The sequence below is a fragment of the Oculina patagonica genome, chromosome 9, assembly GCF_052425735.1.
Source record: "Oculina patagonica isolate OP01 chromosome 9, crgOcupat, whole genome shotgun sequence".
Lineage (NCBI taxonomy): Eukaryota > Metazoa > Cnidaria > Anthozoa > Scleractinia > Oculinidae > Oculina > Oculina patagonica.
In genome coordinates this window covers 12,965,914-12,993,756 of record NC_135766.1, presented here as the reverse complement: position 1 = coordinate 12,993,756, position 27,843 = coordinate 12,965,914, and the positions used below count along the sequence as shown (strand labels likewise).

The 27,843-nt window shown below is 38.2% G+C and overlaps 1 protein-coding gene across 3 annotated transcripts; it reads right to left on the bottom strand.

The window, feature by feature from the left end:
* Positions 1-30: 30 nt before the first annotated feature.
* On the bottom strand, positions 31-27,391 carry LOC144666197 (uncharacterized). 3 transcript variants are annotated; one of them, XM_078527570.1, is made up of 9 exons: positions 27,342-27,391; positions 27,057-27,117; positions 24,696-24,756; positions 22,173-22,231; positions 13,273-17,737; positions 7,757-7,806; positions 3,601-3,644; positions 2,388-2,474; positions 31-1,915 (listed from the first exon to the last, which is right to left on the bottom strand). In XM_078527570.1, the coding sequence occupies exons 5-9, from the start codon at positions 17,683-17,685 to the stop codon at positions 90-92; spliced, it is 6,420 nt and encodes a 2,139-aa protein (XP_078383696.1). In that variant the 5' UTR covers positions 17,686-17,737; positions 22,173-22,231; positions 24,696-24,756; positions 27,057-27,117; positions 27,342-27,391; the 3' UTR covers positions 31-89. The 3 variants fall into 3 exon arrangements, with proteins under 3 accessions (XP_078383696.1, XP_078383699.1, XP_078383697.1); XM_078527573.1 differs by having other exon boundaries at positions 31-1,912; XM_078527571.1 differs by having other exon boundaries at positions 22,173-22,228.
* Between the last annotated feature and the right edge of the window lie 452 nt (positions 27,392-27,843).

Here is a 27,843-nt window from a genome sequence, read left to right as displayed (position 1 = left end):
TAAGAATACTAGATTGAATACTAGATTGAATACTAATACTAGATTGAATGCTAAGAATAATCCTGAGGCTCGAGAAAGTACTTCTTTACTTACTCGTAGTAGTTTGAAACCAATCTCAACTTGCAAGATTCTGATACTTTCCCTGACAATTCCTTGAGGGCAATTCCTAATGGTGATGCCAGAGCACAAAATTTATGTGCAGTTTCAAGAACTCCAAATAATAGTCCAAACCCTGTAAGACAGTCGTTCCGTTGTTTGTCACCATTCTCCTCGATCTCAAAGATGACGGACCCAGAATCTCCGCTTCTTGCAAACATTTCTTGTTCACTGGCAATGCACAAGACGTTTTCAAGCCACTTAGTTTTATAAAGTGATGCTTCGCCTTTGCCACACGTTTTACAAACGTGTTTCTTCTCATCATTCGAAAGATCATGTTTTTCCGGTGCACAAGCCTGGCAGAAGTGATACTTCATCTCTACGTCAGACAGCTCTCCTTTTAATCTGAATGATTTTGACTGCAAATACGTTGGTGCTTCTGAGGTGTAACGAACAAGGTTTCTTGATTCGGTGTACCCTGTAGTTCGGCCACTCTTGCATAACTTCCCAGCTTTGATTATGGCTTCTGTTGTTGATGGTGTACAATCACCATTAGGGTAATAATGTGTGCCAATTATTTCAGTTGTCAGACTATTTTGTAATTTCGCCACTTCATCTTGGCTCAACTCGGCAATGACAGCATCAATGAAATAGTCTTTATCACCAGCTGATTTGTTGCCTCTGATACCAGTGGTATACTTCGCTACATTTCTTGGTTTCTTTTCCAAACTTTGCTCAATCTTTTTCTCGAGGTCTGGTAATGCAGACACCCTTCGTTGTAGATTTGCTACTTTTGTTCTCCTCGCTTCGTCACCATCCTTGAAGTAAGAATGAAACGCCTTAATCTTGTCATCTGGAATGTCAGTAGCATATGGGTCTGTTTGGTCATCTTCGAGAAGATCCATAATTCTTTTATTTATACAACTTTGCTTTTTCAACTTTGCTAACAATGTCGCCTTTTCTTGCAGGTCATGAATGGACTCGTTGTCTAGGCAATTAGGTCCAGGGATATAATTTGACCGACCCCTGAAATCCTTTAACATCCACCTTATGTTGTTCTGGTAGTCATTCAATCCAGGCTGAACAATTTTTCTTTGCTCTGTGCCACTGTTCAACACATGATCGCACGACAATGCATACAGAATACCAGGGTTGTTTTCATCTTCCACAATAGCTCCTAACGTTCCACATGCTTCTACACCTTCAACACCAATGCTTGCGCCCAAAGGAAGCACCTCGAACTCCTGTTGGGCTTCAGTTGGCTCCCATGGCTCCACTGCTTCAAACCAAAACCCATCCATGATGTCTACAAGGCAACCATCAACAATGGGCGGAATTTCAGATTCACCGAGTGGGATGTGTCCTTTTCCAACGACGTAAACTGCAATACATGGATCCGTTGTTTGCGTTGATTCTTTTACTTTAAAAGAGGGCTGAACGGCCGTGATGTTGCGATGCTTTGAAAAGTTGTTACGGTTTTTCCTTATGACTTCACTGATTTCATTAACTTTGCCTGCTTCCAATCTGTTTGGTTTTCCAGAAGGATAATGGACAGATGTAATATTGAGGACTCTTGATGCCTTGTTGTAAAGATCTAACCATTTGAGAGGGACAGCCATCTCACCAAAACAATCTTGGGCCGCTGCTTCTAAGTCTTTCTGAAGACCAGACTTGCCAGGGTAAATGTACAAATGGACCTCCAAGTGACCGTCCTTGTCTTTGTATGGCAACACACGCACGCATTCTTGATGTTCAGCTTCAAATTTCTTCGTTAATGTTTTAATGGTATCTTCCCCTAAAACAACTGACGTAGGCACTACTGAAATCAAAAAAATAATAGTTTGGCTTCACTGTTCCGCTATATGTGCGTCAGTTGATATGCATGCATAAGCGAAGCATTTTCGGATAAAATTTGACCAGCATTTTGTGCAGCGAGTTGCATGGTCAGGATTTTCATGAAACTTCCTTTTTAGGACCTATTTATTGTAATTTGGTCGAATTTTACCCTTTCGCACCATTATTCCGGCCCCCTCCCCCTACCAATGTTGTAGTTTGTTTTCGGGAGTCCTTTGCTACAATAATACAACATTGGATGGGGAAAGGGGTATTTTTAGCAGAGTGTGATAAAATTTTAGAACAAGTGGTAAATTTGCCGTAAAAAACTGCAAAGCAAAGTCAATGTTTTAATTACTTTTGTCGGAGATTGTAGTTTTTTTTTGTGAAAATAAGCGTAGCTAAACAGAAAGCAAAACTACTGCTAATAGAAGGAAATATATTACAACATGACTTACTACTTTCCAGTGTAGCTGCTTGGTGAGTTTTTTCAAGCTTGGCATCTCGGACTTCAGGGATCTTGTCTGTCGGCTGCGGGGAAAAATCTGAATAGGAAAAATAATTGATTGCAGTGAATGAAAAATAAATGAGCAAGGTATCTAAAGAAACTGTTGCGCTGGTTTGGCAGGCAAGTGAAACACTTTGTTGATTATCAACTGGAAGTTGGTAAAGTTAAAAAAATCGCCGTAGTGAAAAGCTGACGCTTTTAGCGTTAACCCTTCTTCAAAACTAAGTGGGGGACTGGGTTGCATGTATGTGATTATATATATACAGTTAGACCACGCTAATAGGCCATTTTCAAAAATACCATAATACTCTTGGGACAGCAAAACAATGCTTAAGCAAAATTTTGGAGGGACAACAAAGAGTATTATATTATAGTATTTTTGAAAAAAATGGCATCTTCGACCTCGGTTATTTCGAATTCCACGTTATTTACCTTTAAGCTTGGATTTGCCCTTTAGTCATCTACTAACCGTTATTTCCAATCCGAACTATTTTTTATTTCCCTGACGGTTCGAAACAGCAGGGTTCAACTGTGCTCAAGGCCGAGGGCACAGTTTTCCCGATACGGACCGACCTAGGCCGACGAATAACGATCCCTCCCCTACCCACCTTATCTAATTTGTTTGGTAAAGAACAGAGAAATATTGTGTCGAGAAGTCTTGTTTGTGTACACAAACATTCAATGTTGGGTCGATCGGAGGGTAACATACGGCAAGAGTAAAGAATATAGCACAAATAATTAAAGCACCGAGTCAAAGCATCAACATAACACAACGCTTACCTTCAAATTGATTTCGGCTTCCTAATAAATGCTTTAAAAGAAACTCTGCTCGCATGGTGTTAGGTCTATTTTTCTAACTGATTAATACTGGGTGCCCGATAAGCAGTTCCTCTAGCTATACACGCTTGTATTTTACGAATTAATAATCCTTGCGCTGAATTTTATTGTGATACACAGTGAGAACGTGCAAGTGAATGAAGTGCGTTTTTATGCCGTTTAACATTGGACATGACCTTCTTTATTCTATCGAGCGTTTAAAACAATAACTTTTAACTTAAAAAGCTTCTAGGGCCGGCTTTAAAGCCAATAGACTTCTTTCAAAAGATGACAAAGTCACCATATTTTAGCCTATCAGGTACAAACTTCTACAAATGTAAACTTACATTCTGCTTCTTCGCTTTGTTTAACATCCAGGTAACCAAGTTCTCTGAAAAAAAAAAATATGAAAAAGCCTGGTTGATTTGAAAGTTAAATCATTTAAGTTGGTAAACTAATTAAGCAAGCAACACATAATACACTGCTTTTTATAACGTTTTCGGATGTGACGTCATCTAAATGCCACCATTTTGGTGGCATTTAGGGTCTAATTGTTTTAGTATCACCCAACTAGTCAGACAGAAAAAGAAATAATAAAGTTAGCAAATGCAAGTTGAAAAAAGATTTATTTGGGAATAAAACGAAAGAAAGAGTCACGCTCTATTGCTACTCGATGACTATTATTAATAGTCCTCTAGTGGCGTAGCCAATCAAAATGCAAGATTTGCATTAGTCCACTAGTTGGGTGATACTAAATCAAGTTATTCACACAGTTGGAAAAAAACTCTGGTGAAACTTTCATAAAAGCTACAGAGTAACGGTGCACTTGGCACCTCTTAAAAGTAATATAACCGGTATGCAATGCATACTAAGGCGAGGACGTTCCAGTAAAGCAAGACAGTATGTTAAAAATTCCAGACAAAGAACTGAGAAGAGACCTTTCGGGCTTCATTTTGTTGTTGTCCTATTTCAGACTGTGACATCACTCTTGAGAATCACTCCTTACAAATTCAGAAAAATTCTCTTGGTATTCAGATAGTTAAAAACAAGTTCTCTGGGGAGCATCATGTGATTTTGAAATGGGCAATTTACACTGACAAAGCCAAAAATGTCTATTGAGTGAAAATGCGAGTCCAAAAGATGTGTGATTTACAGCAAGGAGCCCAAATGTGTGACCACTTTTAATTAATTCACATTCTTTCGTGCAAGGAAAATTGTTAGTATATTAAAAGTGGTCACCCTTTTGGGCTCCTCACTGTTGGGCGAAAGTTGAGACACTGAGACATTTGCTATAAAAAGGGGGGGGGATGGGTTTGTCAGGTAAATAAAATTTTAAAATACAGTACTTTGTTTCCAGTGGTGTTTTTAGTTGTGCATTTCAAGGAAAGGTTAGTTTCTAACCAATGTTACTGTAATTAATAAAAGGCAAATTGTAAGCTGCTTTGATCACAAAATTGCCGTACAACTCTAATAAGATGTCTTTTATCACGACTTTTCACAATGGAAGGCAACATATTTTGTATATTTACTAGACAGCGAGGAAACTTCCACAACTTTGGCAAGAATAAAATGTCTTGAAATAATGTATCTAGATTGCCTCTTGTTTAAATGTGGCTTAAAGTTGTCTGCACTGACTGTACAATCTGTAATGTAAATTTTGTGCAGTAAGTCCAAAAACTTAATATCATTTAAAGGTAAAACACGCTGTGCAAGGAAGTACAAGTTTCCAGGAAGTAAAGTTGATATAGCATCTTGATTTACTCTTGTTAAATTAAAATGGGGCTGAAAGTTGTTTGCACTTTCTGTACAATTTGTGATGCAAGTAAGTCCAATAAGTCCAACATCTTGATACAGTACATGTGGAGTCTAGGAAGTAGAGTTGATACAGTGATTTGCCAGTAATGAATTAGAATTGAAGGATCTTTCAGTAGCAAATCCAGAGATGTTTTACACAGTTTATTTTTTTTTAACTTAGGTGTTATTGCTACATGGTTTTCGCTGTGTTTTGTTTAAATATATCTGACATTCATAGTGAGGATTGGGCTTTCTATATATTGCATAGAGGCAGAATAGAGGCCAATAATCAGTTCCAGTCAAAGCAGTTCCAATCCAATAGCCACATTCACACATTCATGCTGCTTCTTGACAAAGTGCAGATTAAACATATTGAAGCAATTATGACAAAACACAGCTGTCAGTGGATTTTTTGAAAACTGTATTTTGGATGTTTTCTGTTGTTTTTTAATTCTGTTCTGTAAACATAATAAAAGAAAGAATTAATTGTTAAAAATTTAATAATTGTTTTACACATATTTGTTTAAACACTAAGACTGATTAACTACAACAATTTATTGCAACATAAGTAGTTACTTAAATTTTTCTTCTTTCTGAAACACATCTTTCTACATGTACACTATGCTTCTTAAATCATTTACTAGTTATTATGGTCTACAAAAATGTATATACTCTTTTTGGTTGCTATTAAACCACACAGCTTTATTAAGGTCACTTTAGTGTGTCTTGAGAACACCAGTTTGGACTCTTGATTTATTTAGATTTGTATAAATGTGATCAATTGTAGTTCTGTTATCAGTGGTAAAGCCTGAAATAAGTTTGTTTGTATCCATATTTTACAATCACTTGTATATATTTACTGCTGCTTTGCACACCATTATTAAAATCAATGTTGAAATCTGACCTAGTAGTATACGAAAACGTTCCGTTGACAGAAGGGATCGCGAATGAAGCTCTCTCAATGCTTAGTAATCTATAAATTCCAGCAAATTAAATATAACAACATCTAGCAGATATTTAGCTTTTTAAAATCGTTATTTCGATTCCATAAATACTTTGTCCATTTTGTTATTCAATAAAGTAAGCTTACATGTACAAGCAAACTGATATAAATTTTTGATAGCTCACCTCAGCAGTTGTGGTAATATATTCTTCTGCACTTCTCCTCTTCAGTCAAAGCTCAGGTTACAATGTCGCCAGTAGTTCAGATCACAAATATATCAATCCTGATGTTTAATTAGCCGTGCTTATATTGCTTTCAATGCTTTATATCCAGTTCAACTTCAGTCTTGAAAGGCAAAGGTCTGCCGAAAAAGGCACTCGCCAGCTGACTCCCAGCTCGTAAACCACAATTTAGTTCGGTGTGTCGATAAGGTTTTTGTGTATATCTCAATATGTTTGTAAGTGAGCGCAAAAAATATCAGCTACTAATCTTACTTCGAGTCAAGGCTTCTGGCTGCGAAAAAGTCTCGAATAACCAATTCGATGGCGGAGATGGCGGAGGAAAACAAATCTCAAGCCATATTCTTAGTTACCAATCCCCCTCGGTTCGAATCATCACATCGCCCATCGCCCATCGCCCATCGCCCATCGCCCGTTGTAAACCCAACCGATTTATCGCTTCATAACATAAGGCTCGAGACTAACGTCCTCGCCTAATAAATGTATAAAACACAACAGAGGATACCTAACACAGATAAAGTTGCCCGGTCAGATTTATTATCTACGTCAAAACGGCACAAAGTAATATTCATGGTTGGTAATATTCATTATTTAAAATTCCAAGATATTAAGACGGAATCCACTAGGAAGTCGAGTAATAATTATTAAAGTTGGACAAAAATCAATTTCCAGAATAATTTAAATCCTATTGCGTTATTTCCTACCCTTTATAAAAGGTAAAGATGTAAGTAATTATCCGTGATAACACCAACAACAATTTCTTATTAGAGTCTGAGAAAATGAATTTCAAAGTTCACAAGGTATGGGCAAAATCTCACGTGTAGCCATTTTGTAAATTCATCTTAAGCGATTCAGTGGAATTCAGCGGAACTTCAAAATGTGTTTTCGATGTGTGGTGTTGTTAGAAAAGATTTCTTTTGATAAGATACTTGAAGCAGTAACAAAAAAGTTTGCAATAAGGTGGAAATAATTCTGGTACAACAATTTCTTATCAGAGTCTGAGAAAATGATATTTAAAGTTCACAAGCTATGGGCAAAAGCTTACATCTTTTAAGAGATTCAGTGGACTTCAGCGGAACTTCAAAATGTGTTTTCGATGTGTGGTGTTGTTAGAAAAGATTTCTTTCGATAAGATATTTGAAGCAGTAACACAAAAGCTTGCAATCAGGTGTAAATAGTTTTGGTACATAATTTTTTCCAATAACTACTCGAAGTCCTGGCGGATTTCCTCTTAATTCTTCCAGGTTTAACGCTAAAAAGAATTACCGGACGTGATATTGCTACACCATATTGATTATAAAACCCTATTTAATTTTAGAAAGCCTCAAATTTAGACTCCCTCCCCTTCCCAGGTCATATCTCTTTTTAGCTAAAAAAAAATCAAAGGTTGGAAATCACACGATGGGTAGGACTTGCGGGATATTTCATGCAATAACGCAAGTCAACCATTCACTTATTTAAATAAGAAATATGTTTACATCATTTTCTGACTTGAGATATATTGAACTCCGGTGACTAAACACTAACCTCGTTCTTTTTTTTTCAACTGCCTTTAATCTACGGGTTTCTTGGTCTTCCTGAAAAAAGAAAATAAGTTGAGATTGCAGAACAGGCGGTTTTTTTCCTTCGCGCTTTAGTCAGGTCGCTTAGCGCAAATTTTTGGAGAAATCGTTACACGGTTGATAAAAGCACCAAACTTTGCAGAATGATTCTTTAAAGACTATTAAATAATTTTATCCGTGGCTCCACCTGAATTTTTTCCTGCAATTTGCTAAATTTGCTAAACATTTTGACCACGTACAAACTCTCAAGCACCGCTTCCACGTCATTTTGAATTGATGCAATGAAAGTGGGACAGAAGGAAATATTTCCCTACCGGCCGTAAGTAATTTGCAGTTTTATGCTTAAATGTTAAAAAATATACATAAATTGAAGACATTGCTTAAGTTTTCGCTAGCATTTTAATTTTTAGATGCAGTATTCTAAAATGTTTATTATGGTAATTATGCGCTTGTAGTTTGTGGCCGCCGAGGGATGCGGAACATGCCTAAAGAAGCCTTGAAGAAACGAGATTACACAGAGGACGCACAAATTTTGGTCAAGGCAGCTTCAATAATAAGAAAATACATTTTCAGCCACGAGGCATATAAATTTAATGGATCGTTTCCAGAAAATAGTCAAGAAGCGTCGTTACCATCTAGCCTCAAAACCTCAATAATGGAGACGGTTTGAAAAAGCAAGATAAGCAGGAGTCCCAAGCATGCCTTACTGTTCGCCAGCCTATTGTCTAAAACACTGAAGAAAAAAATCAAAGGAATCCGATACAAAAAACAAGGCACATACATAGATTGACGAGATGCAAGCGGATCATCCAGCATTTCAAGTACACCAGCTGAGAATTTCTATTTCCTATGACCGGGTCACACAGCTTGACGAGTGGATTGCAGAAGCCATGTGCGAGCACTTTGACGAAGACGGTGTTGTATCCCCTGCCTGCCTGCTTAAGGTCTGTTCACTGTTGGTGCCTTAAACCTTCAAAAAGCTCTTTTCATGGTACGGGCATCAGTCTCGGCCTCCAGTTTCCAACTGAGAACCAACCAGCTAAAAGTATACCACCAGTTACGATTCCTCCATCTGTACCTAGAAAGCTCTCTGCCATTGTTCCACGCTATGTATGGTTGAAACACCACATCCAGTTTTAGGAGAAAGGGCAGGCACTTAAAGAGGAAACAGAAACACTTGCCTATTTAGCCTCCCATCCGATTGAGTCCCTTGATGCAGACTGTGAGCACTTCCGAAAAACTGAACGGCTGGTTCTCTTGCTGGTTATTATCGTTTATGACAAAGAGAGTTCGTCCTTGTCCCTTAACCAAACTAGGATTTAACTTTTCTGTCTTAAGAACGTTCACTGAGAAGATGCCACCGACGGACAATGCTTTGCTTTAACGCACAAGACGGGCGTTCAATCTAGGACACTTGTACTGACGCTGAGCAAAATATCCCTTCACCGGACTTTATGTTAACAGAACAACGATTTCTACACCTTATCGAATTTCACTCTCCTTATATTTTTCATGTTTTATGTTATCTTTTTGGATCAAAGGAGTGGCTAGCCACCCAATCCAACGCCACTAGATCCACCCCTGTCTAGGATATTACAGATAATTTTTCAAGCCTTAAGCCGCCGCATTTTTTTCTTTTGTCAGTAAAAACGACTGCGCGGAATGCTAGGGTAAGGGAACCTGAAAACCGCGCGGTTTTCTTTTCAATTTGCCTTATGGGTAATAAATATCGGGTACTCTAATAAATGCCTGTACAAAAAAGCGACAGACACCCCCTGAAAAATCTAATTGACCGCTTACGAAAGGGAGCATTGCAGAACAGCTTTTATGAATTTATGCAAATGAGCTAAGAACGCTCTTGTTTAAATTTCAAGAAAAATAAAAAAATTTGAATGGAGCTGCGGATAAACTTAAAACAAGTATCGTAAAGAGGCTGCATGCAAAAATTGGGACTTTTATCACAAAATCTAATCGATCGCTTACGAAAGGACATTGCGGAACAGCTTTTATAAATATATGCAAATGAGTTAAAAACGTTCTTGTTAAAATTTCAAGAAAAAATAAAATAATTCGGATGGAGCCACGGATAAACTTAAATAACGTATAGAAAGGAGGCCGCATGCAAAAATTGGTGCTTTTATCACGCCGGTAACGATTATTACGCTAACCGACCTGACTACTTTGCGCGAGCGTCAAAATAAACCGCCTGTTCTAGAGGCTTAAGAAGTTTATTTAGAAAACCGCAGAACTGAATTTTGCATTATCGTCGACTGAAATCAGGTTCAGGACAAAATTTTAAGAAACGGAGCTTTAGATATCGATGCTCTGAGGTCATTGGCCCTTATCTGAGGGGAGGCGGGTTCAGGGCAAGCTATAAAGGACCCTGCTATATTAATCAACTTAGGGCCAAACTACGAAATTCTGTTCGTGGTTGTCTTTGAAAGGTGACTCTGAATAGGAAAGGCACTTACCAATAGTAAGTAAGATCCTAGAGTGAATCAAAAAATACCCATCCGCTAGCACATGTGTTTTTATTGAACGACGCGCGGAGGCCGTGCGTTTCACAAGATTGAACAAATGATTCCGGTAGAAAGTAAAAAGGATATTCCAGTGCAGGGCTGTAGCCGCCTTGAGTAGACTAAGGCCCTTGCCTCAACCATTTTTCAGTTTTATATGCAATGTGATTTGCATTCTGATTCAGGAAGCACAAAAGAAAGAAGTAAAGTAAAGAAAGAATTGAATGTAACATTGCCATAAGAAACAATACACAAGAAATACATAACAAAAAGTGGCACCCTCTAGAGAACATCAATTTAATTTAAATTGACAACAGAAGGAGAACATCTGAACATCAATCTTCCGTTCAGTTTTTTTATTTATTTATTTATTTATTTATTTATTTATTTATTTATTTATTGATCTATCTATTTACTTCTGTTTTATTTAGTTATTCTTTTCATCACTTGGAATACAGTCTCCGACTTTGTGTAAATGTAAATGTAACATAGTAGTTAACGTAGTAACGTCGATGTAAGTAAGTTTTGTAAATGTAGTTGTATCTATGTACCCATATGTAAGTCTAAGTAAATTAATGAGAGTTTTATGTAAGTGTGTGTAAATAAATAAATAAATAAATAAATAAATAAATAAATAAATAAATAAATAAATAAATAAATAAATAAATAAAAGAAAAAAAAGAAAAGAAAAAAAAAAGAAAAAAAAAACTTAACCAGCTCACTAACCCCACGAGTAAAACACCAAGACCCATATCTCACTTTAAAAGAAGGAAAAGAAAAAAAACTGTTATTGTTTCGTTTTTGAGTTATTTTTTCAAAAATAGCTCTTAGTCGGCGTGATGTTCCCGTGTAATCATTCAGTCAGTCAGTGGGTCAGTGAAGTATGTTTGTTTGTCACACCAATCAGATTTCAGGTACTATCAGAACCAATCAAATTGTAGTTTATAAGGGGGAAGCAATCTGACACAGTTGTAGTGAGCGATTTCGTTCGAAGATTTTAGATTTGTAGGAGGTCGAATTGGGGAGTTTAACTCTGGATTAAAAACGTTTTTCGTAACGCTCCCCTACTTACAACGCACACGCCGTGAGCAAAAGGCCCAACACTAACTTGTTATTCTTCTTATTCGAGCGTACGTTTGGAGAGGCTAGCTTTCCTGACCGTAGTAAAAATTACATATAACATTTGCACAATGTAGATTTGAAGAATAATGTTGTCGTTACTTTTGCCGTCCGCTTTGCGAAGTTCGTTGGGAAATTAAGTTTGTTACGAAGTTGCCAAATAGGTTGCGAGTTCGCGAATCAAATTGTGAGCTTCGATACAAAGTTCCCAACTTCGGCCCGAATTTATTAAAACCTTCTGTAATTATGTTATCAAAAAGTGCTTTGCTACGCTAAACTGTTGGAAACAAATGTCATAAAAATGAAAAACGTTTATGTTCCGCGAGCGGTAAACATGTCTCGAACAAATTAGTCTTCCCTGTCGCGTCGCGTCGGCTTCGATTAAAATCAATTTTATATATGGGTAAACCATCCAGTTTCATCCGGTTTACAAACGCAGAAGACTTGAAATTGAAGACAGTGAAGATTATGCCTTACAGAAATCGTTAAATATGTGTTTTCATACAGAAAAGTTAAAATTTGACCAAATTTCTACATGCATAAAATTTATTTATCGGCAAATCACTTGCGTGATCGCTGATGCGAAACGTTGTCTTGCACTTCAAGCTACTTGAACCTTCCTTGACCAGTTCTAAAATCATCTAGTTCAGAAATCGCTGACTTTCGAGCAACATGTCTTGTTTCTCCTCAACTACCAAACTTGGAAAGTTCAGTCGGGCCGAAGTTAGGAACTTTGTATCGAAGTTCGCAATTATATTCGCATAACTCGCAACGTAATTGACAACTTCATAACAAAGCTTCCAATTTCCCAACAAACTTCGCAAAGCGGGCGGCAAAAGTAAACTATAAAAATCAACTGTAAAACATCTCGTTCAAACATTAAATGAACAGGTACAAGTATTAACTTTGCTGTTAAAAGCAACTACGATCAATAGCAAAAACAGACTAAGAGCGTGCCATTCCGTGACAATTTGACAACTCAATTAGTTCTTGTTTGTTGAATAGAATTTACGTTGTGAATGAACGAAAATCTTTGTTGAACAGTTCTGACAGGAAACAATTACTCCAGGTGTAGTGCGCTTTAAAGAACTTTCCCGAAGAAAGTGGTTTTTGATTTGATTCGTTTATTACTTCGTTTATTATAGTACTTTTCGTTCAATGTCTATATGGAGACGTGGCTTTCTTCTAGAAAAACAAGGGTATCGTGTTACGTTCGTTTTAAAAAACAAAGGTGTCATGTTACAAAAGTGAGAAAAACAACAATATCATGTTACAGTGTTTGGCAAAAAGCCAAAAGTATTCCGTAACAAACAAAAGAAAGGAAATGGTTACTAGAAAGCTAGCAACAAAATAACCGCTTTAAACAGAATAAGAACGTGCCATTTTGTGACATTTTGATAATTGAATTAGTTTTTGTTTTTTCAATTAAATGATGAAAATTTACGTATTGAATAAAACAGTTCTGATGTATCAAAATGCACGTGAAAATTATATTGTTTGAAAGCAAATTTTGTGCAAAAAGTGACTCCGTGGGCTGCCATACACAAATAGCTCAACCCTTGGCATAAACCATCCCAACAGGACAATCGCCCAGTTTCACCCCAAGCCACCCCTTAAATTGAAAAAATAACTCCTGCACGCTTAGCCTGCCTATGTTTTAGCAAAGAGACCATCTTGGGATGAGAGCTTAAAAAACGGCTACAGGCATAAAAGGTTAGGGCACATTTGTATGCGAAAACATGCCTCTTTTAAATATATACTCCTTAACATTTCTAAATAACATGTAAAGTCAATATATAAACTAATTTACTTTACAAGTGTTGAACTATTCTCATTTACAGCTTACCATTTGCTCTTTCTGTTTTTTGTCACGTGGAAGATTCACCTGGACGATTTGGAAAATGCGTTTCGAGTCGTCGTTTGCAACCACATCAATTGCGACTAGACGTTTGAGAGGGCAAGTTGCTAAACAGAATGTTCTGAACTGCCTAACAATTGCACCAAGTAGGTCACCAGACTTGATGTTAAACATTTGAAAAAGAAACTCTCCTGAGGCATCTTGGTAGTCAATGATACACTCCTCGTCAGTGACAAACTTACAGTCATAAAAGTCAGTACCTCTACATAATGTCCGGCATGTCTCTCCTGACTGTGCATCGAGCAGGTACGCACTTTGGTCACCCTTTGAGGTTAAGGCCGAGATAACAACAAATTCTTCCGAAGGTGAGAACCCCACAGGTAGAAAGTAGCTACATCGCAAAGAATGAGGCCAATGATTTTCCCAGAGTATGTCTGTTCCATCCGACAACTGAAGTGACTGGCAGTCTAAATTAGTGGATACCAGCTGATATAACAACTGACATCTGCTGTTACATGTTATAGCTTCTCTTCCCAAAATTTGACTTGTTGACGCATAACATTCACGAGAAAATGGGATTGTTTTTACTATGTCTGTGCTTGTCGTGTCCAGGATAGTCACTTCATTTCTCTTTCCTACACACGCCACCTGGTTCTCTGATATGGGCATCATCTCTGTGATTTCTCGTACATATGGCCAGGTACGAATGCACTCAGACAACTTAAAATTCCACAGTTCAGGACAATCGCTTCCTGTTGTGAACAAAACCCCTTCTTTTACGGGAACAAGGCGTTTACTCTCTCCACTCTGAATACGTTTCTCTGCCATGAGCTCCCCACTTGAAACATTACAAGCCATAATTGTTACAAAACGTTCAGTCAAATCAATGACCTCTTGTCCAACAAAAACAACTCTTTGTACCGTCGGTTCAGTGGCAACAACGTAAACAATCTCGCCGTTTCGAGAGAACGCAATATTATCGGCTATGAATTTCTGACGGTGGTGGAATGAAGCGGTGTGGCTTCTTAGCTCTGTAGGAGTGAACATTGCTATGGAACTATTTCCAGGAAAAGTTCGCAATACACACTGTTCGCCTAGTACAAACATAAATGCCCCCTCTACAAGGATGGAATAACCAGACTCCGCTTTCTCAAATACACATGAAAAACGATCTCCTGACAAAAAACCAGCCTCTGTACGTGATTCGTATTCCAAGGGTTTGTAGGAAACTTTGTCACCTAAAACATCCAACGAAAAGGCGCCATCGTTACGCCTTGTGACTTCTAGTTGAAAAACAAAATGTTCTTGCTGAGAAAGTGGTTCATGCCAACAGAAAAGGAACTGATTGTCAGCGGAGAACTTGATCATTCCACACACTTTAGAGGTAGTGGCATGTGCTAGTGTTCTAAAGCCTTCAGTTACATCAAGCAAACAAATTGAACCCGAACAATGGGAAATTGCTAGCAGTTTTCCATCTCGAGAACAAGCAAATGATAGAACATCTTCACCTCTGGTAATACGACTGATCTCTGAACCATTCTCCAGACTCCAAATAATAATGCATTTGGCATCATCAGGGCAATCAGTTAGTATAATTGCAGTCTCTTCTCCTGAATTCACAACTGAGCAAACTGTGAAACTACAACCGCTTTCTGGAAAAAGTGGTTTCAGTTCTCCGTCAATGATAGCGTACGCACTACTAAGGAGTCCTGGTAACACAACTTCCTTGGTAGGATGAAAAACAACTGAGCGGTAGCATGAAAAGACAGGCGAAGAAGGTGACGTTCTATACGTTTTGCTCTCATGAGAATAAAGTTTCTTTACCATCGCGGGACGTACCCATTCTGGCTTTCCCGTGCGGAGTGACCACAGCTGAATCGTTTTGTCTCTACATTCACACACCATGTAGTCTAGCTGAGGTGAAACATCAAAACAAACCACTTGAGATGAACATGAAAATGTAGCTTGAGGAGCATCCTCGTGGACGTCTTTGAGCACATACTCCAGGTATGGTATTTCAGGATATTTCTCCTGTAAAAGCTTTGACGCCTCAGCAGACAGCAGTGTTCCTCCTTCATTCAGCACAGTTTGGAAAAATAGGCGAGGATACTTTGTATAAGTGCTGTAGTACTTTCTTAACAGGAACATTAAAGTTTTCAGCAAATCTTTTCTGTCTTCAGACAGTACTTGAAAAACCTTTTGCCTCCGAAGCCATAAAATGTCTTCAGCTGCTATTGAATCATCTATACAAAGCTTTGCAAAGACAAGTTCCAAGTCTGTCACATACGTTTGTACAAATTCGTCCAAGCTCCGTGATCTCATATTCTCATCTAGCTGCAACATATGTCGTGCACCATGATGCAGTGCATACTTCTCGGTGGAGCTAAACTGTGTGTTGTCAGGTACACCTTTCTGTTTGAGATTATCAAGTTCATCAGAACAGAGGCTTGCAAGAATGCGATGGCCTTCTTTCTCGTCTACGGTAAAGTCATGCTCTCCATAACACGTTGTGTCTGTCAACCAGTCTTTAACTGACTTGTGAATGACGTGTAGACAGCCATCGCGAATGGGAAGAAGCGAGGACACACTGCCAATAACTTTCAGTAATTTACGCCTTGCAACTGATGAGTTACCACTGGGTACAAAAACTTTAGAAACAAAGTCAATTGGCAAGGGCTCCCGTGATGCAGTAACAGCACAAAGCAACTTTAGAAAATTGTCTTCCTTGACGCCAAGCTCCATTATAAGTTCATTCTCTAGACGTTGGAAATAGGACTCGTAGACTGACGAAATATTTAATGGCAAGCTGGCATCAAGATCTTCTTGGTCCAGAACTGACACATTCTCTTCGATAAATGAAATAAGGAAGTACGCGTAGAGCATGAGTCCTTCAGCCTTCTCTACAAGCTTCTCCACAATGGCGCCTTTACTTTCTGGTTTCATTAGATGTTGCATCCTCTCTTCAAACAACCACCTGATGTCTTGCACATTCCCTTCTTCATTTGGTTCCAGCTCAAACGGCTTTAACTGTTTTAATGCTTTTGCAATGTTTCTCTCTGGTCGGGTCGTACATAGAAATCGAATCCAAGGTGGAAGCTTGCAGAAGTGCTTAACAATTACGTCGAGCAGTTCATTCCGTTCTTGGTATTCGCTTTCGTCAAGACCATCTATCACCATGAGCATGTTTCTTCCAGGGTCAGCTACAGTGCTTAGAGGTTCTTTAAACAGCAGTGCAAACAGTTCCTCCACACCCATGTTGTTGAGATCTTTACCCAGATTTCTCGACAGCTGTTCCACAAGAGCTTGTTTGTACTCTGGCAGGGCATGACACAGGTGACAGGCCAAGGACTGAAGCATCAGCTGAGGATTTCGATAACGTGCGTTATTATGTTGACAAAAGTGGCTTCCTGACAGTCTGCCTGCTTCTTGCAGTCTTTTGCAAATGACGGCTGAGATAACAGTCTTCCCCATTCCAGCATTTGCAGTGATCACCATCACGCGATTTTGAGAGGTTCTGTCATCTAACCAGTTTTGAACTTTGTTAAACACCCACTCACGCGTGCCTTCTTGAAATCGTCCTACGTGATACTCAATGTCTCCTTTGAACTCTGACTTGACAAGCTTCTGTAGGACTTCTTCTTCCCTGTCTTTACCTTTTTCCTCTTTTAAGCACTCAATTGCTTGCTTTACTTCTTCCAGTTTTGAGTTGCTTTCCTGAATGGTTTTGCGATCTTCTAGCTGGGTCTGACGTACATTCTCAACTTGTCGCTGTGTTTCGGTCTGGTCCTGACGTATGTCTTTCAGCTGTGACTTGATATCCTCTTCACTATCAGCCCAGTCACGTAACACGTCAAGATAATCTTCCTCCCCACAATGCTCCGCCTTCAATCTATCAATTTCTGCCTGATTCAAACCAAGAGCAACAAGAACAGCACTGATTTCTTGCCACAAAGAAGTAAAATTTGGTGTATCAACACCAGTGGTCGACACATGACCATACAACTCATTGCGAAAAAACTTAACGCGAGCAAGGTTTGCCTCACGAGAGGTATCACTTGGGGGAGGCTTTGTGTGCCATCCAGAGAGAGGAGGGGCAAGTCCACATATGTTGGTCAGAAGAAGGAATAGAAGAGTGATATCAAATGTGTTAGAGTCTGGTGCAGCTCCACCAGGTGGGAACAGTTGGTCCCACTGAGCTGTACGCAAGACTCTTTTCCTTAAGAGATTGTTTAGAGTTAGATAGTTTGCATTGAGATCAGCAGCCAGGTTTGCAGGAGGATGATACCTATCAAAGACATTCCTTAGAACCGTTGTTCCACCATCAATAAGAAGTCTGCTGAGCTTGGCTCCATTTGTTTTCTCTACAGAGCTGGCCAGGGGTGAAAGTGCAGCAGCTGACATCCTTATCCACCGTACACTTTATAAAGGTTTACATGAAGCTCTTCAATAGTACCTGGGTACAGTGAAAAGAAAAAAAGTTTCATTTTAGTTTTTAAATTTAACGTAACCGGCACATTTTAAAATGCATTGCTAAGTAATTTTAGGTGGCTGGTAATGGTTTAGGCAGCTACAACAATAATGTCAAGGAAAATCGTTTGGTACATAATTATTCGTTTAGGCATTACTAATGAAAAAAATAAGGTTGCTGCGACGTTAGAAATCGTTGCCATGGCGACCTCAGATATGGGGATAGATACCATATTTTTAAAAATTTAAGACATAACTTAAAAACTACTCAGTGAAAATTTTTGTTTTTGGTCAACACCTCTCTATCACGGAAACTTGTGATGTCTCGACAAAATTCTCACATATTTTCTCTCGTATGGACCCTCTCTAATACCGACAATGGACACTAAAAATCTTGGCCTAAATTCAAATAAACTTAACATATATTTAACAATTGGTTCATGCTTTAGCGTGCTCCATCTAGTTATGGAGCACGCTGGAAGTTTGGAGAGCACGAAAGAAGCGTAAGAGTTGCCCGAGGCCATAGCCGAGGGCAACTCTAGCTTCCCAAGTGCTCCATAACTCGATGGAGCACAGCTAAAAGCATGAACCAATTGTTTTATAACATTGCCGGTGGAATTGTGCCTCAAAACCGGCCGCGGGAAAAAACTGTGTTTATTGTGTGCAGTGTGAGAACATAAACTTAGCGGTCGAGCAATAAATTACACATGTACAAGTTTACACGATTGGAGCAGTTTGTGTCAAATGGCTGATAAATTGACTAAGTTTATATGGTGGCAGAGCGAAGAAAAAAAAAATGACAAAAACAGCAAATACTGCTGTTGATTCTGAGACAAGTTTTCGCTAAATTAAAATTAAAATGTTTACTCCCGCGTGGAAGAAAATTATAACAAAACAACCTCGAACAGCCGAACAGATTCCAAGGGTTAAAAGAGTCAAAGAATTCGGTTCCATGCTTAGTTTTAAGTATTTTTGTGGACCGATTTGATTTGTAATTGATGTAAATAAACATTTTTGAAAACGGTAGTTGAATGAAGAGGCCCTGCCAGGGTAAATTCCGACAAGCGACATGGCCCAAAAAGTAGCGACAGCATACTAATAAAATCGCGACAAACGACAACCCTTTTGGAAAAACTTAAATACCGACAAGGACAAGCAATTTTCGTTCAATTTAATTACCGACAGCGACATAAAGAGCGATAAAACAGCGACACAGCACACTTTTAAATTTAGACAAGCGACACGGGAACCCCCCCTGGCAGGGCCTCAATGAAGCGCCCGATGAAGTTAATTTTTCTCGAGCGGCAAAATCACAACAGAGCCGTAGACGCTTTGGTGTAATGCTTAAAACGCGAAAACTTTCGTCAGGCAGCTAGTTTTTAGTGCCATCGAGCTGTTGTCATTCATGGTTGGCCCATTCTTCCACGTTAGGGCAGTGAAAAAAATGATTTTCGTCCTTCGAGACTCGCACGTTAGTTGTTGTTGTTTGAATGAAGGAAAGCACACAAACAACTTTGACGGCAAAATCGAATTTATTTTCTCTTTCGCTCTCCGTCTCGTAATAAGAAACAGCTTACCTTGTAGCTCGTATCCTTGGGAAAATATTGAAAGGATTCACTTTTCATATTCCGAAGATAATATGTCTTCGCTTTAGCAAAACACCCGCAGCGTATGAGCTTTACTCAGTGAGATTTTCGCTCGTCGATTACGTCATCAGCGTGCTCCATCGGGATTTTGAGCACGCTTACGTATACTGAATTTGATTGCGCGGCTCTGCTAGCTATGTTATAAATATATATATTTCTCCAACATGGGTTGCTATCATGAATGTACATGTGTTTACATGTACATGTAACATGACCAATACAAAAGGCTTTAGTCCTGATTACATTACTTTTTGCAAAGTCCATTGGACAGAGAACTGCTCGGGTTAGAAGGGGGCATAATACTTCAAGTAAGCATAATGCTATTTCCTAATTGAAATGTTGGGCATCAGATATCAATAAATTATTTCTATCTGCTGGATACAATATGATACGTGCAACCGAAAAAGTTTCCATTCTTACAATAAAAACACATATTTTTTAAAAGTTCTAAATGGCAAGGAATGATTATAAAGAATGCAATGATGTCTAGTCCATCTATCTAGTCCAGGGTTAACCCCAGCATTAAATTCGCTGGTACCAATTTATACACCAGGGCCCGGTTGTTCAAAACTCCGATTAGCGCTAATCAGCGATTAAATATGCTAATCGGCGATTAAAATTTAACTAGCGATTAGATTGCGTTGCTCGAAGCCCGATTAGCGCTAATCACCGATTAAACTAAGGGTTAAATTTAACACTGCTCCGGGAGATGATTAACTCACTAATCGGCCGATTAACCTGGAAAAAAATGGCGGATTTGTTGTTTGTGAGACAAAGACGTATGCGAAGTTATCAATATAACGACACCATACTGGCTTGTTGCGATCAAGAACTACGACCCTCGTCGTTAAAATAGTTTTATTTATTTTTTGCTGTACATTTCTTTTCTGTGTAAGCTTTATTTAAAGCTTTATAAAACAATAAATACAATACAAACAGTACAAAAACAAGAACGACAGCCTTGCTTCGGCACCATAAATAATTTCATATTCAATACATCCAGAAAATTACAAACCTCGTAGAGGCAGATTTACGAAGCGGTGTCTCGCTCTGAACCAATTGTCCAAATGCTAGTCATCACTATGATTTAATGCAAGTGGCAACATGACTATTTTGGAATCGGACCAGTTAGTTTTACGTCGCCACAGCTGTTTTCCTTTTACCACATGCGACACTGCGGACGCCATATTGGAAACCATCGCAGTATTTACTCAAGGAGAAATGCATTTTGGGATACTAATCGTCGATTAGCGAGACAATACAATTGGTTTTACACCAAGTACTAACCGTTAATCGGCGATTAACTAATCGCACCTCTAATCGGGCTTTGAACAACGTTCTCAATTCCACTGATTAGCTAACCCGGTGTTAGTGATTTTAATCGACGATTAGGCTTAATCGGTGGTTAGTTTAATCGGAGTTTTGAACAACCGGGCCCTGGGTGGAAAAAAGCACCGTGAGAGAAGTGCCTCACCCAAGAACTCAATGCTGTGCCCACTGCCAGTGCCCAAACCCAGACTGCTTGATCTAGAGTCCAGCATGCTTAACAAAAGGTCACCATGCCTCCTATTACAATAATTATAAACAATTATTGGATGAGGTTTTTGTGATATCCGGAATAATCAAAGTCGAGGTAAGTGTTATCAGCCGAAGCCGGAGGCTGAGGCTGATAACACTTACAGAGACCTTGATTATTCTGGATATCACATAAACCGAATCTAATAATTGTTTTATTACCTTATTCTCACTAAATTTCGCGAGTACTTAATTTCGCGAAAAATCAAGAGCCATATTTTGCGAGTACTTAATTTCGCGATTTTGAGAAGAAGGTACAATTGGAGTGTATTAAATTTCGCGATTTTTACCTATTCTTCAATATGAAGCTTTGACCTCGAAACTGTAACAACATAATTAATATGAAAGTCATCGTTAAAACAGCAAACAAAACAATCTACACATAACAAAACATAACGTATTTAACAGTCTAAATCCCTAATAGGTTCATCCACGACTGGAAGAGCGAGATTTTGAGGAACTTGGCGACAGAGAACAGTTCGAACAGTGCCACTGATAGAGTGGGAGATAACTAATGGACAAAATCAAACAAAAAACTCCTAAACATGAAGCTCAGACATGTTAGAATAACTATGATAAAACACATCGAGTTTCATTATTTTTTTATATTATCAGAACGATATTAAATTTCGCGATTTTAAACTTCGCGTGTCTTATATTTCGCGAGTATTAAATTTCGCGTTTTTTTCAAAATCGCGAAAATCGCGAAATTTAGTACTCGCGAAATTAAGTGAGAATAAGGTATACATTGTTTTTCTGGAAAAGGAAGTAATGACAAACAATTTCAACCTGTTTCAAAACTTGTGCTAATTCCGGCTGGTCGTCTTACTAAATCGTGGAATAGTTCCTTCCCAATTTTTGTTGGTCATTTTGTATTTTCCGAGACTTTATTGTCAGCAATTTTTGAACTTTGGTCAAACTATTTCTCTGTTGAAGAGGTGAATCGACGAACTATGAATTTCCTTCGCCGCCAGATGCCTGTCACATTGCTCTTGGAAATCATGCATTGCGCGCGCAACCTACAGATTAGTGAATAATCTGCTAGCAGATTATTCACTAATCTGTAGGTTGCGCGGATTCCCAGCATTAGCTGTAGGCTCTTAGCCAATGAGAAGACAGCTAGTGACTACAATGTATAATAATAATAATAACTAGATTAATTCTTATTCAGACTAATACTCTAGACATTTAGGCACTTACCATTGTTCCCCAACAAAGCCAATAATAATGGTCAGTACTTGACACCCTCTCTGCATCTGCTGAAATCAACAATATCTCATTGTCAAGTTAAAGAAAACAGAAAGAGTTAAAGAGCAAAAACCATTCTAGAAACACAAATGTATTTTAACCCCACTCAACACCGGTAAAGGTAAATTTTATCAGTTGTGTCTCATAAACTTGTAATTCTAATGGTCCTCTAGTGTACCAGTTGCTATTGTTTTGGGGCTAGGCACATTGTTCCTGTTGATTGTTCTATTGTTCTCTTTAAGGGTAACGAGCCATTCATGGGGGACCTTGCGAGTGCTGCTACATGACCCAGTTATGCTGTATTGCCCGACCCAGCCCCTTATTAACACTCATTTATCCCCAATCTCTTTCCATGTCTATTTGTGGGGGTGGGGGGTATGGACAGTTTCTTTCATGAGAAAGTCCTGATAGTACTGAGTATTAGTATGGGTCATATTAAAAGCAAAGAAAAAATTTAGAAATAATCAGCTAGTTGGTAGAAGCCATGTGTGCAAATTTTAATAAGTATCCATTCTGTTAAAACACCACACCAAGACAAATGACAAGTTGTTGTATAATGTAATGTCACTTGAGTTAGTAAGTAATTATTTAGAATGTGTCTCGTTGTATTAAATGTATTTAGCGCAATGTATAGTATTCTAGTGTTGTATTGTGAGTAAGAATTATAATATAAGTACAGTGGAACCCCGCTTAACGGACACCCGCTTAATACGGACACCCCGGTATTACGGACAGTTTCGTTGGTCCCAAAGAAAACCTCATACATTTTCTCTTAAATTACCCGCTTAATACGGACACCCGTTAATACAGACAACGGACACTTTTCCGCGTCCCAAGTAACAAACTGTCATACATTGTCAACCCCCCTGTTCATCTGTACACGGTCATTTATCACTGTCGCGATTATTTGCTAACTTTACCCTAGTTAAATAATGGCAGAATTCGACGATTGTATTACAAAGAATAGCTTAATAGCGTGGCTTGCAAAGGTTTTGTTGAATCTTCAGTCCGCCTGGTTGTGTCGCAAGCTAAAAGCTTCCGTGCAAAGTAAAGTTACGGACTTTTTCAAATGAGTTTGTAGAGTTTAAGAACGGTTACGATCAGAGTTTCAGTTACAAAGGAAACTTTATAGAAAACGTTCTGTTGCTGTTGAAATGCGTTTTATTTCTTGTATATAGTAAAGTTGCGACATTTTCAAATAAATTCCACTGTTGAGTTTTTATAGTTTAATTCGAATGTCTGACTAGATCGTAAGTTTTCGTAAAAACTATTAATTTTCGTCAGAAAGTTCACAGTTTGCATTTGTTACATTTACAGTAATTTTTGATTTTTTCCAATTGCACTTATTATTAGTTTGAACACAATACTGTGACTGATGACATACATCGTATACCCATAACTTAATGCATGTCTTTTACCCAACTAAGTTGCTGTCTGCAATAATCTTCAAAGCTGTGACTTATGCATTTCTTTTCTACAATGTTTATCACGACTATGGTTTTGTTAAGAAACCAGGAAATGTTTATTACTGAGTATGTAGTTTTTTATGGCATTTATTGTTGTTCTCCTCAAATAAATTGATGTACTTAGATTTTTGAACTTCATCATTTGCGGAGTTTAAACATGTTTTCTTTGAAACATTAGCCCTTGGGAACTATATTGGTTTCTGGTTAGTAAAGTTAAAGCATGTTGGGGTCATTCTTCACTTTTGGAATGCTCTTTAATATCGCTCATTTTGAATTGAAAACTGTAGATTCAGACAGTTTCAAATTCCATCTTGTGGCAGTTGCGGGGCTGGACACTTTTTTACTAGGCCTTTTTCCTGCACTGTCAGACCAAAGAGTATGCCATCATACCTGACCTTATCTCATATGTTTTTTCCAAGGAAATAGTGGGCAGGGCCATACAAGTCATAATTTTATTAAGAAAAATAGAGACCATTACAAGGCCACACAGTGATACGAATTGTGCAGTTCCATAAATTATCTATCCCTCTCCCATGGAAGCGGTTTTTTCTAAGGACCCCACCCCCCACCCTTTGGCCTATGAGACCCGTCCCACCCCCCAGGAATTTCCAATCCAATCTCACAAGTGAGTGCGAGATACTATTGTCCTTAAATTTCACAGTTGCCGTCAAAGCTTCGACTCTCGGCCAACTGTCCATTTTTCGGACATCATTCAGCCTTGGGCATTATTCTCTAATATACCAGCCGCCAGAAGGGGTTTATTTACTAATTACCAAAACTGTTATAATATTAGGAACCCAGGGAACACATGTACAAAATCTAAAATATAATATATCTCCCACCCCACTGCATATAAATGACTCCTTGAACATTTAAGCCATGACCTTTCTGTTAGTGGTGAGTAGCTTATCATATAAATGCAGTGATTAATTTTAGACTCAATAAGAATATTATTGATTCTGGGAAAATAGACATAGGTGGCCCTGGTTTAAGTTTTACAAACTCTTACCAGAAAACGGAAGTGATGTACGAAAACTCACATCCTGCTGTTGAATTACACAAGTCAAGACCTGTAAATCATCAACAAAAAAATGCAAAAACTTTGTTTAATAAAGACTTTTTATTGAAATAACAGACTTCTTGCTCTATCATAACAAGAACTTAAATAATGATACAATGTTCCCTTGTCCTATTCAAGTACAGCCGGGAAAATAAGTACTGGTTTTGAACAATCAATAGTTTCCGATTAATTTCATCCAATGAGACAGTACTGAACGAATACCTTCAAATTACAGAGACTTGAGATTTAATGATTATTAATATGATGCTTTAGTCATGCTGGTTTCTATGAATGGATCTTGATCAATCAAAACAAAGGTTTAACATATTCAATCTCAAATGTTTATGTTTGAGCAGCTACAAGTGGAAATTGTGGTTACGCCATCCCAATAAAATGTATCATTTCCCATCACCCGACTGAACCATTTTTTCGAAAAGTAAAAAAAAAATCCAGATTCACTAGGATCAGCAATGTCGAAATCATCAAATTTGTAGTAAATAGTAAAGATGGTAAACTTCAAGCTCGGTAATAAATAATAAAGATGAGATGTTCAACATGACACGAGCATGGGACAAAGAAAAATTCTGAGTCCTGCACAGGAATCGAACCCATGGCCTCCCAGATACCCGTTGGGCACTCTAACCAACTGAGCTACGAGAGACTCATTGTGAGCTGGGCCATTTACAAGGTTGATATATGACACCTGTCCTGCATACTGCTAGGATCAGCAATGTCGAAATCATCAAATTTGTAGTAAATAATAAAGACTGTAAATTTCAAGCCTGGTAATAAAATTAATAATAAAGATGACACAAGCATGGGACAAAGAAAAATTCTGAGTCCCCAACGGGAATCGAACCCATGGCCTCCCAGATATCGTGAGCTGGGCCATTTACTAGGTTGATATGTGACACAACAACAACATACAATATGTATGATGTGATGTCTTTGTCTTTAATAAGCATTGATACTACGTTATTTAAAGACTGTTTAGACATTTGATAAGAAATAACAAATGAAAAGACCACGTTTTTGAGTTGACTTTAAATCGGCATGCTGTCAATCAATTTATTTCAACTTTCTGCACTGTTTGGGATTGGTTGACGTGCACTCAGCCAATGAGCATTCAGAAATTTTTGCATGTTAGACATATAGATTATTATTATAACTAACACTAAATGCATAATGACACTGTACTATTTCATACATGTACAGTATGTCAGTATAACTAAAAAGAAAGAAGAAGTTTTGAAATGAATTACTGGTAGCCATCTTTAATTTTTTGTTTTATGAACTGTTTAACAAATAGATTCCATTTTGCCGTGCGTCTGTTCAGTTATAGATCACAGATGACGTCAAAATGTGGGATGAACAGAGAAGTGGCCCACGAGGCGCTAGCCGAGTGGGTCACTGATTTTCATACCACATTTTGACGCGTGACATCATCTATGCGTCTGTACTCTGATAGATCATAAGTAAGAACCAATCAAAATGCGCGTAGAATTCAAGTTATTATATAATACATAATAATAATAGACATGTACACTGTATGGACACACACACATGAAGAATTAACTTCTTTGATTGTTTTGTACCTTTTGGAGTTGTGATTGCCTAGTTTTTAATGGCACTATTTACATAACATAAATACATTTATACCATGCCATAGAAAATACAGCCAATCAGAATACAGGAAAGCCGTTGTATATTCGATGGTATTCAACCCAACCATCCCATCGTGCGCTGCGATCTTATTCTCGATAAAATTTAGTGAGCGTATTTTCTATGGCATGGTATAAAATAGTTACACAACACTTTCTCGTGGTATACTATGGAATATCCCACTTGTCACTTGTATTTTCTTTGTATACACACTCACCTAAAGGCTCGTGTGTATACCGAGAAAATACAAGTGACTCGTGGGATATTACATAGTATACCACTCGAAAGCGTTGCATAACTAGTATGTACACTTGGCAGATATCCAAATCTACTCAGAATGACATCTTAGTTTTATGTTATAACAACCCTGATTTAATACCGCAATTGTCTTTGATGGCCGAAACATTTTAGTTCAACGCAACCTCAGCAGTGTTTTGTATTTATTTGGTCAGTAAAATGTTATTCTTTAATATCAGGGAAAGTCAAGGAATTTTGAAAACTGATGTCTGTAACTTGGTGTGGGAGTTGCATCGCTTATTCAGACTAAATATCTGGGTTTGAGCCCTGACCAGAAATTAATAAAGAATAATTTGTACAGTCTGCCGGTTTCATTCAAACTTGTTCGTAAGTTTTTACCACATTACTCACCTGAAATAAGAATTAATCGATGACAAATCACATCTTGAATTTTAATTCCACAGCTTGGGACCTGTTTAGGTGATAATAAAGCTCATAAATCCTAATAAATTTAAACTGATAAACGTTATTTGTTTCAACGAAGTATGAATGAAATAAATTATGCACGATCGTATATAAAGCGGAAGTGATCTGACCGCAGCTAAGAAAAAATTAATCAGTGAGTCGTCAAACACTAAAGAATCGTCGAGGTGCTGTTAGAAAGAGAACAGATGATTTCTTGTAGGCGAATCTTACCTTGAAATTACTTGATTTCGTGCTACACACCCCCTCCTCTTGCCTCAACACGCAAACGTGAACACAACAATCCCACAAGCCCCGATGGCATTGTCGTTTCCAGTTTCCATCATCTCTCTCAGCCGGCGGGACGCGGGACCTATGCACCAGCCCTCGCCCCAAGGACGCCCAGGCCAAGAGCAATGCAAGAGCTACACATACGGTTAAACACATACGGTGCAGGCAATACACTTCAGAATATTACCAATTCGAAATTGATAAAGATAAATCAACCGCTGTAGCGAGTTTAAAAAGCTGAAGTTTGAAAAATAGTCTTGTTTTCAGTCTGCGTTTTGTACCGAGTCTGCAGTCTGATTTTGTACTAACCGCTCCAGCTTACCGTAAATGATCTAAGAGCCTGTTTACATGATTCCGGAATGACTTTCATTCGGGAATAAAACTCGTTCCGGAATGAAGTTCGTTTTGCATTTACATGACAGAGTCGACCGGTTCAACCAAAGGC